This window comes from Bison bison, unplaced genomic scaffold (assembly GCF_000754665.1).
Source record: "Bison bison bison isolate TAMUID 2011002044 unplaced genomic scaffold, Bison_UMD1.0 scf7180017864180, whole genome shotgun sequence".
NCBI classification, from domain to species: Eukaryota; Metazoa; Chordata; class Mammalia; order Artiodactyla; family Bovidae; genus Bison; species Bison bison.
Genome location: NW_011494752.1, coordinates 9,740,516 through 9,761,931, shown reverse-complemented (window position 1 = coordinate 9,761,931; position 21,416 = coordinate 9,740,516). Strand labels below are relative to the sequence as shown.

The 21,416-nt window shown below is 45.5% G+C and overlaps 1 protein-coding gene across 7 annotated transcripts in view; it reads right to left on the bottom strand.

Moving 5' to 3' along the window:
- SPECC1 (sperm antigen with calponin homology and coiled-coil domains 1) overlaps positions 1-21,416 on the bottom strand; it is a 208,012-nt gene that overhangs the window by 19,257 nt on the left and 167,339 nt on the right. For 6 of the 7 annotated variants that reach the window (XM_010842935.1, XM_010842936.1, XM_010842938.1 and 3 more), the window contains 2 exons: positions 20,892-21,048; positions 19,337-19,439 (listed from right to left, as the gene is read on the bottom strand). In XM_010842935.1, the coding sequence (XP_010841237.1) occupies positions 19,337-19,439; positions 20,892-21,048 (260 nt within the window). Of the gene's footprint in view, positions 1-19,336; positions 19,440-20,891; positions 21,049-21,416 lie in introns of those variants that run through there. The other variant, XM_010842941.1, reaches the window with a different exon arrangement.

Below are 21,416 nucleotides of genomic sequence, written 5' to 3'. Positions count from 1 at the left end.
CTCTGTAGCCTGTGGGCATCAATACTCAGTGCTCACAGCTGCACTGACCAAGGACAAGAACATGGCACCCAAGGGGTGTAAATACGGTACCTTCCTTTCCCCAGAGACCATCCCACTGAATCTTAGGGCCGCATCAAGAGAATAATGTACAGAGCAGTGGGAATCAGCCAACCAGGCACTCTACAAGATGGTAGAGTTATTCCCGAATAAAACTGCCTGAGATCACTGTTAGCCTTGACTGCAAGTCAGTAGATGGAAGGGAGCATGTCGGGAGGCTGTGTGTCCAGAACTGGATGCTGGTGACATGGATGTATGTGCTTCATGAAAATTCACTGAGCTGTACACATGTACGTGCAATAAGAGCTACATCAATAAAGAGGAAAGAAACGAAGGGAGGCCGGGGAGGGAGATGAGCAGGAAGAGGGGTGGGTGAGGGAGGGGGGCAGTCAGGGAAGAGGACTGATTAAGAAGGAGAAAGGGAAGACAAACAGGGACCCTGATCTTCTTAAGGGGCTGAACCATGGCTGTCCAAAAGAATGTCAGCATTTTGGAATTTACATCGATTTACTGGGGGAAAAGCAGAGCTACAACCAAAAAGAAACTTGCTGACTATTTCCCCAAGGGGAATGGTAATTACTCATTGCAAATTACCCTCAACTTTCTCTGGGCTATAAATACTTCAGAGACATTCCCAAGTGAGAGAAAGTTCCAGGGAGAGGAAGGCTCAGATATAAAAAAGGTAACATTCTGAGCATCTCCAAAAAGGAGTGCTTAGGAGAAAATTTTGTAAGATAACAGATTTCTGTCCCTAGGGCCGCAGAAGTCATTTGAGACACACACAAACCGACGTGCACAGAAGCAGCTAAAACAACACTGGTGAACATCTGAGAACATGATCAGAGAGGCTGAGGTTGTAGATAAGTTCCAGGAGGGTGAGTGGGGATGCAGCTCGCAAACAACACGGCTGACAGAGCAGAGCAAACCCAACAACCACAGCATTTGCTTCTAGAAGGTTCATTTCATTTGCCTTCTGTTGCCTGGAAATGCTGACATCTGGTGAAAACATGAACTGCTCTGCAGAGCACGCACCCACCAAGGACATGGCTGTGACCTGTTCCCACTGAAACTCCATCATCCCTCAGGGTCTCTGTAGGCTGTTCCAATGGATTTCAACGAATGGATCGACTCTGTGTGCACTAAATGCACAAGATTCTTAAAAAGTTAAAAAAAAAAAAAAAAAGAAAGTTTCTGGGAAGGAGACGGCAGACCGTTTAGAAATCGCCGTCAGTCCCCTGCTTCAGGGATCAGCTGTCCTGGGCGCCGGGCGGCCTTAGCACCGTCGCCCTGGGGCTTCCTGGGCCTTTCTCGAAGATGTCTTATTGTCACAGCTGGAGAATCAGGCTGAGATTTTTTTTTGGAGGGGGGAGGGGGGCGTGTAACAATTTATAGATCATTGAGGATAAAAGTAGCTCATTCCTCAGCAAGGCGCAGCTTGGGTAGGAAGAGCCCTGGGGAGACAGAGCTTCCTTTGAAGATCTGGTGAGAAAAGTACAGAAGAGCATGTGCACATGCAAGGGGAGGGGAGGGGAAATCACCACAAAGGCGGCCTGCACGCCCTCTCTGAACGTGACCTCGATCCCTGCCTGGACGCACGTCTGCACCTACCCACGCCTCCCATTCCAGGAGCCAATCCAATCCCAGGCTACCCGGTGACCCTCAAGTGGCCTGGCCCTGCACATGTGCAGTCCTTGGCCATGGACTTACGCAGACCCGCCTGTGGACCACGGGACACTCTCTGTACACCCTTCCTTTCTGAGGCCCCATCTCACTGAAGGTTGGTATCTCGGGTGCCCACTCCGATCAGTGTGTCCTCATCTCGGGAGGGCGGCTGTGACCCCTCCCCACCCAACACCAGCTCTGCACCATGACAGAAACTTCCCCACAGAGAGCTGTGACCATGGATCACCTCATGAATGTCCCTTCTCTCAGGGATCAGCTGCCTGGAGATAAGTATATTTAATCCGATGGCTAGATTTATAAGCCAACATCAAACATGAGGATACAGATGAACAGGTTTATCATCCTGGGGAAACAGAGCCATCCAAGGCACAAAATGCAAAGAGTATAAAAGAACTGGCTACATAAAGTTAAGTTTCTGTGTGACACACATTAAAAAAAAAGATACTTGCGTACACACAGTAAGTGACTAATACCCGGAGATACAACCAGTCAGAAATACATGAGGAGGGCTTCAGTCTCATCAGAAAATAGAAACTTTATTCATCAAATTGGCAAAAGTGAAATAAATGGTTAATTCACAGAGTCAACAAAGATGTGGGGAAGTGGGTGATGGGCTGATGTGTGTGCTTAGTCACTCAGTCATGTCTGACTCTTTGAGACCCCATGGACTGTAGCCCGCCAGGCTCCTCTCTGTTCATGGGATTCTCCAGGCCAGAATACTGGAGTGGGTTGCCATGTCCTCCAACAGAGGATCTTCCCGACCCAGGGATCAAACTCAGGTCTCCCACATTGCAGGTGGATTCTTTACTGTCTGAGCCACCAGAGAAGCCCATGAATACTGAAGCCCATCCCTTCTCTAGGGATCTTCCTAACCCAGGAATCAAACTGGGATCTCCTGCATTGCAGGCGGATTCTTTACCATCTGAGCCACCAGGGAAGCCCACATGGGCTGATAGGAATACAAACTGGTACAGACTTTCAGGAAGGCAACCAGAAGCACTTTGCTAAATGCAAATATGATTTGATCAAGTCATTTCACTTCTAGGCAACTTTTGTAGGGGAAATAGTTACACATCTATCTGCTCAAAGACACACCTACAAGAATGTTTACTGCAATATTACTGTTCAGAATGGGGAACTGGTGATACCCCAGTTGCCTACCAATTAAGCTAAATAAAACTCTCCTTTTGAAAACCTTAATAAAAAATCTATAACTCAGTCTTCTGACCTGAATACATTCCTAGGAAGCTTGTGGGAAAACACAGCCATTCTGGTTTTCAATATGTCTGCTACACTCAGTAAGTTCTAGATAATCATACTTTTCACCAATTACTAGATAAACGTCAACCTAGAAGGTTGGCCCTGGACTTCTCTATGTCATCACTGAATTAACAAGCAGATAGATTCATAAGGAACTGAGGGCTTAAGACCTAGGACAGAGTAGCTCAGAGCAGCAGGTCTAGGAAGAACGCTCTTTGACTTACATGGCAGGAACCAAGGGTAAGTTACAGGGGAAAGAGAACAGGACCATCTGAGGATGAGGGCTTTCTGATGACAAGAGGGCTGCTTTGTCTCCAGGGATGTGTAGGCAGATATGCACCACCTCCCCCTGGAGACAGTGCTGAAAGGATACTGACACATCAGAAGCACGGGGAGCCTATCTTTCTTGCTTCCTCCTTTCTCACTGAACAAGTGCTAGAGTGTCCCCACCCATGACTTCCCTCCCTGAGGTTCTCTGACCGTGGCATCATGACAGGTGGCCCCATTCCGCCCCCCAAGACAGCGGCCCCTCTCGCCACACCCCCAGCGCATCACGGGGCACTAGTTCCTCTGCCTCTAGTTCCTGCCAGGTCTTCCCTCTACCCCTCAGCTTGGCTCTGAAACAATTCCCTGCCGTGTCCCATCCCCAGGCCCAGCCCATGCTCAGGGTCTCTGTAAAAGCACTTTTCCTTTCCAGTCCTCTAGTGACTCTCTCCTGAGTAAATCACCTCATTTTCATTAATTTCACTCATCTTGACCTACTCTTTCTAAGGGAGATAGTTACTTGTAGCTCTGGTGGCTCCATTCATCCTAGAATGGTCCAATTGCCCCTTTTCTAGGCTCTGTCATCTGTCTGTACCCCTAAACCCCATGCCTCTAGCTGAGAGCTTATCTGTATCCACAAAGGACAAGTTACAGAAATGGTTTCTTGGTGCCTAGGATACTGCTCAAAATCTTATATGTCCTTCCAACCCTCAACAAAGAGAAGCAGAATAGTACAGTGTTTCAGAGACCAGGCTCTGGAGCCTGATTCTGGGTTTGGAGGCAAACTCTGTCATTTCAATAAGCTGTATGCTTCACTGCATGTGTTCCCATCATGAACCATCTGCACTCACGGGTCAAGTTTCCAGACTGGAAGGGGAGCTCAGCCCTCAGTCTGAAGTCTAATGACAGCAAATGCTCACTGAGCCCCTTTGTGTGTTGGGTGCCACAGGACACACACACAACGAAGCGTGGTCCCCAGCTCAAAAGGTTCACCATGTTCAGTAGAGCAAGCGGGGCAGACGTGCCGTGATCTGGGGTCACATGGGGGCGGCCCCTGGTGGCTAGGCTACAGAGAACCAGCAAGTCATGGACAGGATCCCCCTGTGGTTCCGGGAACACTGGAGACAAAGTCTGGCTCTTGTTTTCTTTTGTGACTGAAAATGAGACTGAACAGGGACCTTGGCAAACCAAAACATAAATGACTCCAAGGAGGAAAAACGAACCCAAGTTGCGAGCAGCTCTGAGGCCCAGGTCTTTGTCACTATAGCAGCTATGTGACTGGGACTTGAGACAAATGACTCAACTTCTCTGTCTTTCAGTTTCCCCACCTTCCAAATAACTAGCTCAGATTAGGTTAGATTATATTTATTTTGTTTATTTCGTAATTTATTTTTGGCTGTGCTGGGTCTTCATTGCTGTGCACAGGCTTTCTCTAGCTACAGTGAGCAGGGGCTGCTCTCTGGTTGTGGTGCATGGGTTTCTCATGGTGGTGGCTTCTCTTGTTACGGAGTACAGGCCCTAGGGCACAAGCTCAGTTAGTTGGGGTGCATGGTCCTAGCTGCTCTGTGGCATGTGGGATCTTCCTGGATCAGGGATTGAACCCAAGTCGCCTGCATTGGCCTGCGGATTCTTTACCACTGAGCCACAAGGGGAAGTCCCTATATTCATGGTTTTGAAATGACTGGCTATGGAATCTGCTCTTCCAACAAAAGTTTATGCAGAAGCTCTTTTTAGAGATTGAAAACCATAAGATGAAATGATCTCTCACCAGCTCCCATGTCTGTTCTGTCCTGCATTATCTGACAAGATAGGCAGTAGCCACAGGTAGCCACTTAAATTATTTAAAATTAAATATAGTTTAAGATTCAGGTTCTCAGCCACAGTAGCCACCTTTTAACTGCTCAGGAACCATGTCTGGTGAGTGGGTAAGGTGCTCGTTGGCATAGATCTAGAACATTCCCACCAACTCAAGAGTTTTCCTGGACAGCACTGCCCTGTACAACACAAATGTGAAGGTTTAGTCCCCCTCCTTTTATGCAAGTATAGCATGCTGTGGACAGTTCCGAATCCTGATTTTTTCCCTACTCACCAGGGTCCAGAGACAGGTTCTTACACCACATAGGGAGAAACAGCTACAGTGTAGAAACTAAGACAGTGCATTCTGAAGCCAGAAGCCCGTCACTTACTAGTGGCATGATTGTAAGCAATTAGGCAACTTCTCTGCACGTTGGTTTCCAAATTCTCAAAAAGGATTTGGAAGAGATATCTCATGGGATTGCAGTCAATACACGTAAGCAAGCAGAACAATGTCCACCACACATGCAATACTCACTATACACCAGCTCATTCTCAGCTCTGTTCTTTCCTACGATGTGGATGAACACAACAGATGCTGAGGCTGTTTCCAGCCTTTTGCTATCACTCTGCACACACATGGAATAAACCACGATGGATTCTGCCAATCTGCCCTCTGACACCTTCTCTATCTTATTCCCTCCCATACCTACCCCATAACATATGAGTGACTTCTCCACACATCCATAAAAGAATCCACAAGGTTTCAGGGAACAATGTGATTCTGTCCATCCTATAATGCTCTAGTACTCTAAACAGAATATTTTTAGTAAGGAGAAAAAGAAAACCATTGTTTTTTAAAGGGAAAATGGAACTTGTGTATTTTTGGATATGCTTACCCAAAAAAACCACAACATAATAACTAAACAACTTGTTCTGAGGAATTTCATTCTAAGACCAAGTTTAATTTATGCTCGACAAACAATCTTGAACCGCATCTTAACCTCCCACCCCCAAGAAGACTGAATTCAGTCTCCGAAATCATAATCTTCTTGTGGCTAGAGTGTTTCTTTCCCAGATGAACATTTCATGAATTAAAGAACGGAAAAAATACTCAGCACAGAGTCACTGGGGACTGCTATTGTCTAAACAGACTTACGAGCAGCCCTGGGGGACAGAGAGCGAAGAGCAGCAACATCCAGGCATCCGGGCCTCAGCTCTCACTGAAGGCAGGTTAATGGCTTTTGATGTCTGGTGGTGCTGTGTGGCCACACCGGCTGCTGGTATATCGGATCCTGAGAAGCACCTTCTTTCCCCACCTAGCAGGATGATGGCCCCCGGGGAGAAGAAAGGAAGAAACATTTTCGCACCATTCTGAAAATCCTGCTCTTGCTTCCTGAAGCTGGTAGGATACCCGACATTTCTACACGTATGGAGAAGAGTACGCCCTGGTGATGTATGAACACAGGCCTTTCGTTCCAGTGATCCTGTAAAGCCATAAGACTCTGCTAACTCACAGGGAGAGGTTCTAAGCGTCCTCGAACGCTATCCCCCAAAGCTCACCTCCTTCTGTCCCCTCTCTTTCTCCTGCATTTTGTAGGAATGCAGAAGGTTGGAACGGGCACGATGTGGGTCCCTCAGCCTGTGGCCTCTAGGGATGCTGAGCTGGTCTACTGCATTTGTGACTTGTACATGTAAGTGCCTGTTAACATTTTAAACCAGGTCTTATTAACGCAAAACTTTATCTATCCCTAAACTAAGCAACAAGACAAATGTCCTTTATTATGAATAGAGTACAGAACACAATATGCTTCATATTAGAAAACAGCCATCATCAGGCAGAAACTTCCCCCAGGAATATACCATATGAAAAAATACCAGACACCCTTGGCCACGCTGGAGTTTTACCCCCAGGAATACAAGAATGTGTCCCCACTAGGACACCTGTTACATAATATATTTATGTGAATTACATAAATGGGTTGAAAGAGAAAAACATCTGATGTATTTATTGCTCAACAAATGCCAAAAAGGAATTTGAAACAATTCTTATCTTTTTCTGGATTAAAGAAAGAAAAACCTCTTGGTAATAACCTTGGGACTAGGCTTCCTTTAATGGATGGTGTTTATCAGGAAATAACACAAAAGTCATATTTAAAGGCGAGATACTACTCATTTTGCAGGGAAAACAAGACTATCCACCATTAACACTATTAGTCAACATTTCCTGAACTTCTACAAGTGAATAAAACCAAAAAAGTACAAAAGGTATGAATATTAAAAAGAAAGAAAAAATATCATTTTCTTGCAATGGTCTGCCTCAAAACTCTAGAAAATCAACTAATACCACCAAATAATGAAAAATGTCGAGATGCCAACATTGTGACCAATAACAAGGCAGTGGACATTCCCTTCCCATGGCCCCACACATGGTAAGTTCTTCCCCATCACCTTTCCACCTTTCTGCACAGCAGCTGTTGGTGGCAGAGAGAACCAGACCGGCAGAAGAGGCTGGGAATTCCAGATGCTGAATCTCCACTTATGCCCAGAACTAAAATTTTATACCCAATGAAATCACCAAGTGTCAGAGTAATGTGCAGAATCAAGGTGACGAAATTTTACCTCCCACGAACTCCTGCTCAGAAGATACTGGAGGAACCAAAACAAGAAAAAAAACGGATATGGGAACCTGAAGGTCAAAAAAATAAAAAAAGGAGCTGCTGCTGCTAAGTCACTTCAGTCGTGTCCAACTCTGTGAGACCCCATAGACGGCAGCCCACCAGGCTCCCCTGTCTCTGGGATTCTCCAGGCAAGAACATTGGAGTGGGTTGCCATTTCCTTCTCCAATGCATGGAAGTGAAAAGTGAAAGTGAAGTCGCTCAGTCGTGTCTGACCCTCAGCAACCCCATGGACTGCATGCAGCCTACCAGGCTCCTCTGTCCATGGGATTTTCCAGGCAAGAGTAAAAGGAGAGACAGAAATATAACAGTCAAGCGTCTGACACAGGAGTGAGGACAAGCCAGGACGGAGGTGGCCAAGGACTCAGGGGAGACCCCTCAGTGGGAAATGGGTGGAACTCCTCACAAGTAGGACCTAAGGGGATCTCCACAAGGGTTGGGACTGAATTAGTGATGACCATATAGAAACTGAAAGAGACACAGAGACATACAGATGGTCAACAGGCCATGAAAAGATGCTAAATTATTAGAGTAATGCAAGTCAAATCCACAATAGAGTTCCACCTCACACTGGTCAGTGGCCATTATCAGAAGTCTACAAACAACAAATGCTAGAGAGGGTGTGGAGAAATGGGAGCTCTTCTACACAGCTGGTGGGAATGAAAACTGGTGCAGCCGCTATGGAAAACAGTACAGAGGCCCTTAAAAAACTAAAAATAGATTTACCACATGATCCAGCAATCCCACTCCTGGGCACACACCCGGAAAAGATGAAACCTCTAATTCAAAAAGACATATGCACCCTAACGTTCATAGCAGTATTATTTACAATTGCCAAGACAAGGAAGCAACCTAAATCTCTCTCTCTATATATATATTACATATACATATAAATATATATAAATGTATATATTTTACTTGTTTATATTTATATATAAATATATATATATACATATTACATCTATCTATGTATGGTACTTCATTGTGTGTGTATACACACACAATGGAATACTTTTGAGTGTGTGCTCAGTCACTTTAGCTGTATCCAAATCTTTGTGTCTCCATGGACTGCAGCCTGCCAGGCTCCTCTGTCCTCGGATTCTCCAGGCAAGAACACTGGAGTGGGTTGCCATGCCCTCCTCCAGGGGATCTTTCTGACTCAGAGATCTAACCCACGTCTCCTGCATTGCAGGCAGATTTTTTTTTACTGCTGAACCACCGGAGAAATCCCACAATGGAGTACTACTCAGCCATAAAAAATAATGAAATAATGCCACTTGTAGCAACATGGATGAAACTAGAGATTATCATACTAAGTGAAGTGAGTCAGAGAGACAAAAACAAATAAGTATCATATATATGTGGTACCCAAAAATAATTATACAAATGATCTTCTTTACAAAACAGAAAGAGACTCATAGACAAACAAATTTAGGATTTCTGAAGGGGAAAGTGGGGGTGATAAATTAGGAGTTTGGGATTAATAGATACACAACACTATATATAAAATAAACAATGAAGATTTACTGTATAGCAATGCAACTATATTTAATATCTTGTATGACCTGTAATCGGAGAAGGCAATGGCAACCCACTCTAGTACTCTTGCCTGGAAAATCCCATGGGTGGAGGAGCCTGGTGGGCTGCAGTCCATGGGGTCGCTAGGAGTCGGACACGACTGAGCGACTTCACTTTCACTTTTCACTTTCATGCATTGGAGAAGGAAATGGCAACCCACTCCAGTGTTCTTGCCTGGAGAATCCCAGGGACGGGGGAGCCTGGTGGGCTGCTGTCTATGGGGTTGCACAGAGTCGGACACGACTGAAGTGACTTAGCAGCAGCAGCAGCAGCATGACCTGTAATGGCAAGGAATCTGAAGCTCTACACCTGAAACTAACACACTATTGTAAACCAACTGTAGTTAGATTTTTGAAAACGTAAAAAAGTGTCTTCACAAACCACAGTGTTTCATAAACAGCAGCAGAAGTGAGACAGCAGGTGAAAAGGGCCTCCACAGAGCACAGGCCAATAATGGCACTGGTTTTCTACTGGGGATTGATCTTTATAATGAGATCAGAAAAGGAGCCACTTTAACGACATAAATAAGTCAAAGCATCATACATTCTCTGAATCGTGCCTGTAGCTCTCAAGAGACCTGTCTCAAAAAAGAAAATAACCAGCAGAGCTCCAAATGGCCTGATGGATCGCAGACTGCTTGCTATTGGTCAGGCATGCGCTGGTGCTTGTCTGGGAACCAGAGACAGAAAAACATTTTGCCAGCAACGTGGGTGTTCTTTCCAAAGACAAATTAAGGTTTGTTTAGGACAACAGGAAGACTGCTTTTTTCTTTAACATAGAAGAATACGTAGTTGCTGGCTAAGAGGTTAACTAATTTGAATCTGTTCTAGTGAGGTGGATTGAACCTAGAGCCTGTTACACAGAATGGAGTAAGTCAGAAAGAGCAAAACAAATACTGTATATTAACACGTATAAATGGAATCTCGAAAATTTGAACCTATTTGCAGGGAAGGAATAGAGATGCAGATGTAGAAAACGGACTTGTGGACACCGCAGGGGAAGAGGATGGTGGGACAAACTGAGAGAATAGCACTGAAACATATACATTATCATATGTAAAACAGATAGCTGGTGGGAGTTTGCTATATGACTCAGGGAGCTCAACCCGGTGCTCTGTGATAACCTAGAGGGGTGGGATGGGGTGTGGGAGGGAGGTTCAAGAGGGAAGGGACATATGTATACCTCTGACTGATTCATGTTCACCAATATTGTAAAGCAATTATCCTTCAATTAAAAATGGGTTTTCTTGATGGCTTGAACAGCGAAGAATCTGCCTGCAATGTGGGAGACATGGGTTCAATCCCCGGGTCAGGAAGATCCCCTGGAGAAGGAAATGGCAACTCCAGTACTCTTGCCTGGAAAATCCCATGGACAGAGAAGCCTGGTGGGCTACAGTCCATTGGGTTGCAAAGAGTCAGACAAAACTGAGCAACTTAACACTTTCACTTCCACTTTCCAATTAAAAAAACAATAAAACACCAGGTTCAAAGGTGTCTGTGCCTTCGTGACAGCACAGCTGTCTCCTTGCTGTCTCAATTCCTGCAGTACAAAACCAGAAACTCCACAGATTCAGACACATCTTCAAGTAAGCCTCTTGCCATCTGAACATGGGCTTCTTGCTATCTGAAATGCAAGAGCCAAGTATGATTTGAATAATGGGGGATACTCTTTATCTAAGTATCTAAATGTACACCTGTATCTAAGGGAGGGGTCAGCCGACCTTTCTTGTGAAGGGCTTTTTACTGCAGTTACAGCACAGAAGCAGCCACATGTAAATGAATGATTGTGATCCTGTGCCTGTAAATCTTTGTCCACAAAACCCCATGGTGGGCCTGAGTTGGCCCCTGGGCCATGGTTGGCCGAACACTGATCTAGACTTATATGATCAAGACTTACATGTTACTCAGCGTAACAGGATTAGACCTACTACATTATCACCATTCCAGATGGCAAGGGCTTTGATTAGACAAAATATGAAAAAACAAGACAGGCCAGGCCAAAATGAGTAAATTCTGAGTTATAGTATGTGCAATTCAGGGTTAGGGAGAAGCAGCCATTTTTCTGAAAAATGGTTTTATCAATCTTTCAAGTTTACGTTGGTTTTTAAAAGATGCAGGTTTTTTGCTTTTTTTTTTTAATCAAATTGTTAACCGTCACATAGCTCTGAAATGGCACTGAGAAATAAGAACAGAAGCCAACCCTGAAGGCCCTCCAGCCCATTCTCTGTACGACCATTTCTTAGGTGCTCTGTCCTTCCACATTGTGTTTTTCTCAGAAAGGATCTGGTTTAATCATTGACTATAAAACATTTTTATGGCATTCTTCCTCAGACTTCACCCCCAAATTGTATGTCACAACACAACAATGATACAAAAGACACATTTGAGTTATGAATCATCATAATGAAGTAAACACCTTGAATCCCACCTCCTAAATAAAACCAGAAGACCAATACCTTACATCTCTCCATTTTACTTTCCAACTATTTCTTAGCATACGCAGTAATACACGGTGTATTAAAATTATATCGTTTAAAGTTATAGTTTGATAAGATTTATCATCTAGGTACTATTTTCTACCACCCCCACTAACCCTTCATCCGTAATCTCCTTGATCTCTCTACGGAAGCTCTCCTAACTGCCTTTTCTAAAAACAAATAAGAGCTTTATTGGGATATAACTCACACACCATAAAGTCTGCCCTTATAAAATGTGATTCGGAAGCTTACTCATTCACTTACATGGTTGTATAACCACTGCCTAATTCCAGAACATTTTCATCACCTGCAAAAGAAACTCTGTCACTCCCTCTGAAACTGGACTCCCCCTAAGATCATGCTCCCCTGCAGAGTTTATCATCAACCCTTCTATCTAAAACTCTATTCTCTTCCCTGTCCCGCCCGGTTCCCCTCAGGATGGAAGAAGAAGGGGGACTGAAACCAAGCAGGACCCCATGGAGACTTCCTGGGCACAAAAGTCCTTCTGTTTGTCCCCTGCTTATTTGTAGAAAAAGGCTTTAGTCTCCCAGGCTTTTCCTGAGTTCCAAAGAGCAGATTCAAGCAGTTATTTATTAGGGAAGTGAGAGAATGTGGAAAAAAAAGACAAAGGGTCAAGAAACAACAGTTCAACAATAAAACAGAGTGCAAGTTCCTCCCAAGGGGCATACAGAACACTCTGACGTGTATCTTTGAGTTGTTCTGCAGAAATAAGACCCTGGCCCAGGTGGAGGACGGTGACGACAGGCTAACCCCAAGCACTAGACCCTAGACTGGTTGGAACCAGAAGGTGGACGATTAAGATTCCTGAAATACCCCGTTACCTCATCTCCTGCCCACAGGAAGGATGTGCAGGAGCTGATACACACCCCTAACCCTTCCCCTCTCTTCATCTTTAAAAATTCTTCCCTGAAAGTCATGGGAAGGAGTTTGGGTCTTTTGAGCATGAAATGCCTGTTCTCTCTGCTTGAAAGTGAAAGTTTCTCAGCTGTGTCCGACTCTTTGTGGCCCCATGGACTACAGAGTCCATGGAATTCTCCAGGCCAGAACACTGGAGTGCATAGCCTTTCCCTTCTCCAGAGGATCTTTCCAACTCAAGGATTGAACCCAGGTCTCCCGAATTGCAGGAGGATTCTTTACCAGCTGAGCCACAAGGGAAGCCCAAGAATGCTGGAGTGGGTAGCCTATCCCTTCTTCAGTGGATCTTCCCAACCCAGGAATTGAACTGGGGTCTCCTGCATTGTAGGTGGGTTGTTTACCAACTGAGCTATCAGGGAAGCCCTTCTCCCTGCTTGGTGCCCTACAAATAAACATTGGACTTTCCTTCACCACAACCCGGTGTCAGCAGACTGTCTGCCTCTACAGGCAAGTGGAACCAAGTTCGGTTCAGTAACTCCTCCCCCAACTCCCTGGGAACCATACTCTACTTTCTGACTCTATGAATTTCCCTACTCTGGACATTTCATACATATAATAAGTAGATTTTTGCATCTGGCTTCTTTCCTTTGATGCGTGTGTGCGCAGTTGTGTCCAACTCTTTGTGACTCCATGGCCTGTGGCCTGCTAGGCTCCTCTGTCCATGGGATTTTTCCAGGCAGGAACACTGCAGTGGGTTGCCATTTCCTTTTCCAGGGGATCTACCTGACCCAGGGATCAAACATGCTTCTCCTGGGTCTCCTACATTGGCAGGCAGGTTCTTTACCACTGAGCCACCTGGGAAGCCCTTCTTTCTTTAAAATGATGCAATTTTAAAAATAACTTTTTCTTTTAAAAATTTACACATTCATAGCAGAAAATGAAAATATTATAAGAAAGGATGAATAAATTTTAAGTATTCTCCTAGAGATAACCACTGTTAACATTTGTATAAACTTCTTTTTACAGAATTGGAATCATACCAGACAGTGTTTTAAAATTTGATTTTTGACTTAATGCACTGGGTATATTTTTCCCCACTGTTTTTAAATATATTTGTTCAAAGTATGACTTTTAAGGGTTATATTATATTACACTGTACACACATACCGAAATTTATTTGATTAACCTATTATTAGATATTTGTATCACTTCCAGTTCTTTAAAAATAATTTTAAATGAATAAAACATGATAAATTTGCTTGAAATGGTATCTTCATAGGCATCCATGACTATTTCCTTGAAATAAATACCAATAAACACAGTTTCTGTGTTAAAGGGTATATTCCATGGGTGGCACCTTGACTGGGAGGCCGACACTGGTGATTTATATGGTCAAGGACAGAGGCAGGACACAGCAAGTTTTAACAGGCTGAGTTTTAAAGTTTTAAAGGCCTCAGACTTGAAGTGTCAAAACATTAGAGCAATATTGACGTAGAAGGAAATATGTAAAATGATACCCAAGTTCACCCTTATGGGAAACACAATTTGAAAACAGTCTGGCCAGGAATGGCCAGGCATTTTTACTGCTTTCTAAGTCATTGTATTAGTTTTCTTTTCCTGTGTAACAAATTCTGGGGCCCTGTGACCTGTTTGTGACCTCACGGTTCCTGACGGTCAGAGGTGGGCCAGTGTAGCCGGTTCTCAGCTTAGGGTTCCCCAAGGCTGAAATCCCCTGTCAGCTGAGTGTCGCCTGGCAGCTCTGGGATGAACCTGCCTGCAGGCCTATCCAGGTTGGAGACAGGTTTCTACATCTGTAAGACCAAGTTCCCCATTTCCTTGTTGGCCGTCAGCAACTGGAGGCTGTTCTCAGCTCCTTTCCCCAGGTTCCCCTCCCATCTTCAACCCAGCAGCGGCCATCGTGTGATAGGGTTAGGCCCACACAGGTAATCTCCCTTCCTATTCTAGGGCCAATTCACCAGCAACTTTTAACTATGCTGTCGAATGCCTTTTGCCATGAACACAGGGTGATTGTGGGAGAAATGCCAGGGAGCAGAGATCACAGGGCATCTTAGAATTCTGCCACCCCACCTGGGTGCTCAGTGCCAACTACACATTCATCACCAGGAGCATTTATAAAGTGCTGTGCCTGACCCCGACCAGACCTAAAGACTCGGGACCCCACAGGTAGGGGCCCCGGCAGCACTGAGAAACCTCGAATGGGAAAGTCACGCCTGAGCCTCAGGGAACCAGTGTGCTGTAGACAGAAACACAGGAACAGTAACAATGAGTGGTACACTAATGACCCAAAGAAGCAAAGTCTGTCCCTGGTTGATCATAGGAAAAGCGAACAATCTGACCTAAGAGAGAATCGGGGGCTCTCTCTGTTACCTCCAGATCCCACTAACTTCGCTTGACTGGAATTCTGTTGCTGTAAATCCGGCAGTGTGCACGACACCCACTAATTGTCGGCTGGTGTCTGGTGGGTCAGAAGTCCGGGGAGCCCTGCCCGGTTGTTCACGTCAGACGTCCAGGTGTCAGTCTGGCTAGACTCCGCCCTGGAGGCCATGGGAGGGAATCCACTCACAGGTGGATTCGTGGTGTTGCTGTATGACCCGGATTGACTCGCCAGTGTGGGCCACACAGTCCAGGGCCTGGGAGCACAGCCAAGGTGCTGCCTGCGGAGGGCAGGGCGGCTGGGCCTCATCATGCTTCCCGGTGGGTTGGAGGGGTGCCCCAGGACCACGCACTCATCGTTGTTTCAGGTCAAGGGCCCTTGGCTGAGGCCCAGCAGAAGGCCCAGCAAGCTGCACACCCTCAGCCTGGCTGAGGTCTGAGGGCATCAGGACAGGCAGAGAAGGACTAGCCTGTTCACTTCACAACTGCTGGGGCCCCCACAGTGCTTCCTGGGTGTCATAGGACCTCGGTGCTCCAAGGCTTTCATGCTGGGAAGTCCCAGTTTCCTCTCTAGCCATCAGCTCCTCCTCACACGTAGCTTTCACCTTTAAATCCACCAAGTGTGTGGGTCATTATGCTTCAGAGGAGACTTGACTTTTACGGGTTTATTTATTAGGTCTACCTGGGTGATCGCCCCTTTGCCACACTTGGGGGCAAGTCCATAGGGTGAGGGGCACCGGGCGTCATTCTTAGAAGTCTGCTCTTTTATCCACCATCTCAGTTTCTGCTCCTTTAGAAGGCTTCCTGGTAATGACCTTAGAGACGGAAACCTCTATGTCATACCCCAGAGAGGGAAGGGAAAGCAGATGAAGAGAGAGATTCTGGGAGTTCCGTGGGTAGGGGTGGGGTGGGGATGCAGCTGAAGGCACGGCCAGCACCAGACCCATGGGGAGGAGCCTGTGGAGCCTTCCTGGAGTCTGGCTTTTTCCAAAAAGGCCCAAAGGAATCTGAGTTGAGTGGACCGTCTGGAAGGGTCTCCTTTTAAGAGTGGCTCCGTGCAGACCCCTCCCCACAGTGCAGGCCGACTTCATGTGGGATGACCCGTGCTTGCTCATCTAACCCTCGGTGCTGCTGTACAGAGCAGCCACCTGGCGTTACTTCAACTCCAACTGAGACATCCCTAAGGCCATGCCCTTTTGAGCCTGGTGTGAGATAAACACGAGTCCTCACCTTCTCCAGGTGAGCTGAACCATCACCTCTCCCACCTTCCTGTTAAGACTGCACCCCCACACCTGACATTCCCAATCCTCTTTCCTGGCATTATGTTTCTCCCTAGCACACTCCATCTTCCAATCTGGTACATATTTCATATTTAAATTTTAATTAATTGTCATCCCCACGAGAACATAGTTTCCACAGGAGCAGAGGTATCACCTGTTTCATTCACGGATGACTTCCCAGCAGTTAAATATTATGTGGCATGAACCTGGCATCTCGATAAAAACCCACTGAATTAATATAAGGAGGATTCTGATCTAACCTATCACACTACACTTTGGTAAAAAGAAACCATTTTCAGTCAAAATTACATGGTTATTGGTTTTTCAAAAGATGTTTTTTGAACCGTTTTGAGTTTTCTACAGTTTATTTCTGGCTTCCCAAGTAGGAGAGAACAAGCTTTAGAGGGCTGTCTTAGACAAACAGGTCTAGACAGAGGATAGTTTTTGAAGAGTAGATAAATCAGACACATATGATTTGTATTTCTCTCTAAGTTTACAGAGATTTAACAATGAATGAAAGATACTCTTCAGGCAAAATAAGTTTGGGCTTCATCCAATGTGAGATGCTTTGAAAACAAGTTCAAGATGTTCACAAAAGAAAACAAAGTGAAAGAAAGCAAGACAGCAAGAAACATCATTCTCATTCTCATGACTGGAAATTCATTGTCTAACCCTCTTGTGACCTAATTACAATGACCTTCTGCATTTAAGGGCTGATTCCTTCTGAAACTTTTAACATTCTTTTCATAACCATTCCAGCACATCCCTCACCCATTTCTGGAAAACGAGAAATGACAGTGCCGCCGACCACCATGACTTCGCGGGGCTCACTGCCGTCAGACCTCGTGCCTGGCCGATGAGTCCTACTCGTCTTCCTTTTTGGTCACCAGCCCACTTCCCTCACCCTGAAACCTCCCGTAACCAGCTTTCATCCCCGACTCCTGTCCTGACGGGGATGCTGTCACTCAGCCGCCTGCCTTTGCAGGGTGTCTGAACCTTGAGAAAAGGCAGACGCAGAGAGTGACAGAGGAGCCAAGAGCACGACGGGCCAGAAACACGTTTGTACCCGGGGGGCCTCTATTGTTGGTCATGACCCTGATTTTTTCTTTACATTTTTAAAAAACAGAAAATGAAGAGACTCAGATATGGGCCACTTTTTTCTTGGGTACAGTCTGAATTGGAGACACTTGACTGCTGCTGCACAGAGAACCTGGCTCTGCCTGGCCCTCTGGGCTGACTCTCAGCCAAGGCCCAGTCTTCTTGCCCCTCAAAGCTGGACGTTGGGAAAGGAGTGTCATGGTGCCAACAGTTTCAGGATTTGTAGAAAAATAGGGTCAAGATGTGGGGGAGGGGGCTGGGCCTGAATAAGGAGAGTGAAGGAGGTGGCAGTTTTAAAGAGGACACCTAATTAACAGGAAGGTAAAACAGTCCAACTTTCAGAAGAAAACACAGAACGATGTGTAATGACCGTGGAACAAAGATTTCTTAAACAGAAACAAAATGCACTAATCATCAGAGAAGAGACTAATAAATTGGACTTAATTAAAATGAAGAACTGTGTTTAAAGGAAGAGTGAAAATTCAACCACCCTGGGAGATGATATCGTCTATTTGACTAAGGACCTGTGTGCAGAATGTATAAAGAATCTATGAAAGCAACAAGCAAAGAAAGACAATCTGATTCTAAAAATGGGCAAAGGCTTGAGCAGGCATCCAAGGAAAGACAGCGAGAACGTCCAAGGAGCACAAGAGAGGAGCTCGACCTCACCTGCCAGCAGGGAAAATAAGCCACAGCCTGAGTGAGACCTCTTGTCACACATGCCCCAGTGACTGGGAGCAACAAAACCAACAGCAGCAAGTGCTGTGGAGAAAGTAGAGAAAACATAAATCACCCAAGTCATTGGTGGGCAATAACACCATACAATTGCTTGGGAAATCTGTCCGGCACGATCTACCACACGGAACACACATACATCCTGTGGCCCACCTGGTCCATTTCTAGGTGCAGACCCAGAAAGAATGGACACGTGGGTTCTGAGAGGCGTTACAAGAACATACCAACAGAACATACCAGATTTGTAAGAGCCCCAGACTAGAAGTCACTCACCTGCCCATTGACAACAGAACGGGTAAGTAAACAATGATGTGATCATACCATAGCTTACTATCGGAGAAGGAAATGAATAAATCATACTCACAGGCAACAACACAGGTAAATCTCAACAATTTAAAAACACAGATGGAAATACTACAGGTTTTAATTCCATTTATATAAGGTTCAAATGCAGACAAAATGGATATGGTATTTAGGGACGCTAAGTTTTATGGAAAACCAGAGCAGAAACAGAACTAGGGACAGAGTCACTTGTGGAGGTCATGGGGGCTACGACGGGAAAGTCACATGAGTGGTGTGGGCTCAGCCATGCTCTGCTCCTAGACGTGACTCTATGGGTTTTCACGTCCACAGTCATTTGATAAACTATGATTTACACACTTTCATCTTTGTGTATGACATTTTATTATAAAAAACCAAACTTATATCAAGTATTCCTTCTGTGTTCAACCTCCACAGAAAACAAAAATGGAAACTCTCCAACTAAATATGAGCAACTCTTAACTTCAGAAGAGACTGAAGGCCCACCATGTGGGGCCTATGTGTCAATCAGAAAAAGGCACCATCTTCTGAAGATGATTTAGTGAAAGCTGCCTCCTTGGGTGGATCAGCCAGTTGGGGGCACTGCTAGGGGTTTATTCGGCCTCTGAGCAAATAAAGACGCCGTCCTAGGGGACGCAGGCTCACAGTGAGGTCACGTCTGCTGGAAGTTGTGATGGGTCCTCGGGGTCCTACCCTGCCCCCACCCCCACCCGCCAGCAGCCCTGCCTGGGAGAACAGAGCTGACACCAACAGGCACACAGGCCCGCCCAGGCCAGTACACATGCAGGACACAGGCCGCCGCCCGTCCAAGCCTGCTGGATGCTGACGGCCCCCGGCCTTACCGCGTAGCCCTCTGTCTTCCTCTGACACCACCTGAGGAGAGCGTTGCGCTTGGAGCCGCCGTATTCCCGGGCCAGGGCCGCCAGGGGGTCTCTTCTTTCCACACTAGTTAGAAAGCAGAGATGCTGACGTTTAGAGTCCACAAATACACAGAAAATAATTAACTAAATGAGAAAAGCAAAAGTCAATGTCTGTCCAACGAGACTCTAAAAAAATCGCCCACCAGACCCATTAACAGCACATTTTTATTACATTTCACGGTATGAAGCAGAAAGGGAACTGTGCTTCCTGGCTTTCAGGAGTCTGGTGAGGGTTTTTTTTTTTAATCCATCTGCTGCTCTATCCTTCTAGCCTTTTATTTATTAAGTACAGCATCATTTAAAGACACCTATAGAAAACAGTACATGTTCCAAAGCTACACCTATTTCTACGATAACATATACAAGGAATACTGGAAGAGCATTTTAAAAACCCCAGACTAGTTGCTTATGGGAGGTAATGGGAATGGAGTTTATATGGTCAGCATCACCATTAACAATGAAGTTACTGTGACTTTGCAAGTGTTCACTATGCCTGGTCTTAATTCATCACTGAGAGCCAAATTTCTAGGCATGACAAATTAGGGAAGACTAAAATGAAGGCTTGGAAAAGAGTTTCTCAATAAACGAAACATTTACCAGTTTTCTTTAAAAAAAAAAAAAAAGAAAATAGACATGACTGCAATAATAATAATACAAAAATTACCAAAGTAAATTTCTATTCTATTATCGGCTTGTCTCAATGACATGAATATAAAAATGAAATAATAAACTAACCTCACTAATCTAACCTTTTACGATGAAGGTATAATATGAATAGCATGGAAAAATACACATAGTCTGTTTGTATGCATTTCTGGTACAAAAAAAAGAATAATTTTGGGATAGCACTAATTCTGGTCCTGAAAACCTGTTTTGATTATTTAAATCCTCTGCACATAAACAAGACAGAAATGTAACAACTGGGGCTTTAAATTAAACCTCTGAAAGATATGACTTCATCTATTTGGGTCCAGAAACAGACCACACCCAAAGATTTGACAATGGCTGAACTGAGGTGTTCAGACTTTTATAAAACCCTTTTCTAATACTCATAATGGTAGTTCTAATGTTTGTTAAAAAGCCATTACTCCTCAAGTAGCCAATTTTGTGCATTTATCCACCTGCCTATTCGTAAATATTTACTGAGTGAGCGGCTCTGTGCAGCATAACACAAGGGGCTGAGAGCGATCCAAGCGTCAGGATGAAGTATTTGCTGTCCACTAAATTACAGCCCAAGTGAGGACAAAAGCACACACAGTGTGCAGCAGGGAATTAAATACAAATGGAGGTCAGACAGCACAGGCTGAAAAGGGGGTGTCCGTGCTACCGGGGGCGGGCTGCAACCTCAGGGGAGGGTGGACTGAGGAGGAGAAGCGTGAAAGGACAGAAGGAAGATCCTTCTGGCCGGAGCCTTGTAAATCGTCAAAATAGCTAGTGTGGTGCTGCAAAGGTGGGAGGTACAGGCTCTGATGGGTACCTGAGTTTGCTCTGCGGCTTCCAGCCCGCAGGGGAGGTGCCCAGCAGCCTGGAGCCCCCGAAGCCCAGAGAAGGGGGTCTGCTCAGGGACTCGAGAGAGGGGCTCTTACGGAGATAAGGGTTTGGCTTCAGGTCCTCAGCTCTTCCCTTCAGGAGATCTGTGGGGACAACAATATGATTACTGTCCTGGAGGAGGAGAGACCCGAAAGGTCACACTGTCCAGTACACTCAGTCCTCATGTCAGTGTCGTATACAAGCACACAACAGGTACCGAGTCACTCTGCAGCACACCTGAAACCAGCACACATTGCACACCAGCTACACTCCACTAAAACTGTATAAAAGAACACACAACAGATACTGAATCCCTGTGCGGCACACCTGAAACCAAGACAACACTGTAAATCATCTCTGTGCTGGGTCACGTCAGCCGTGTCCGACTCTTCACAACCCCATGGACTGTAGCCCACCAGGCTCCTCTGCCCAAGGGATTCTCCAGGCAATAATACGGGAGTGGGTTGGCCAT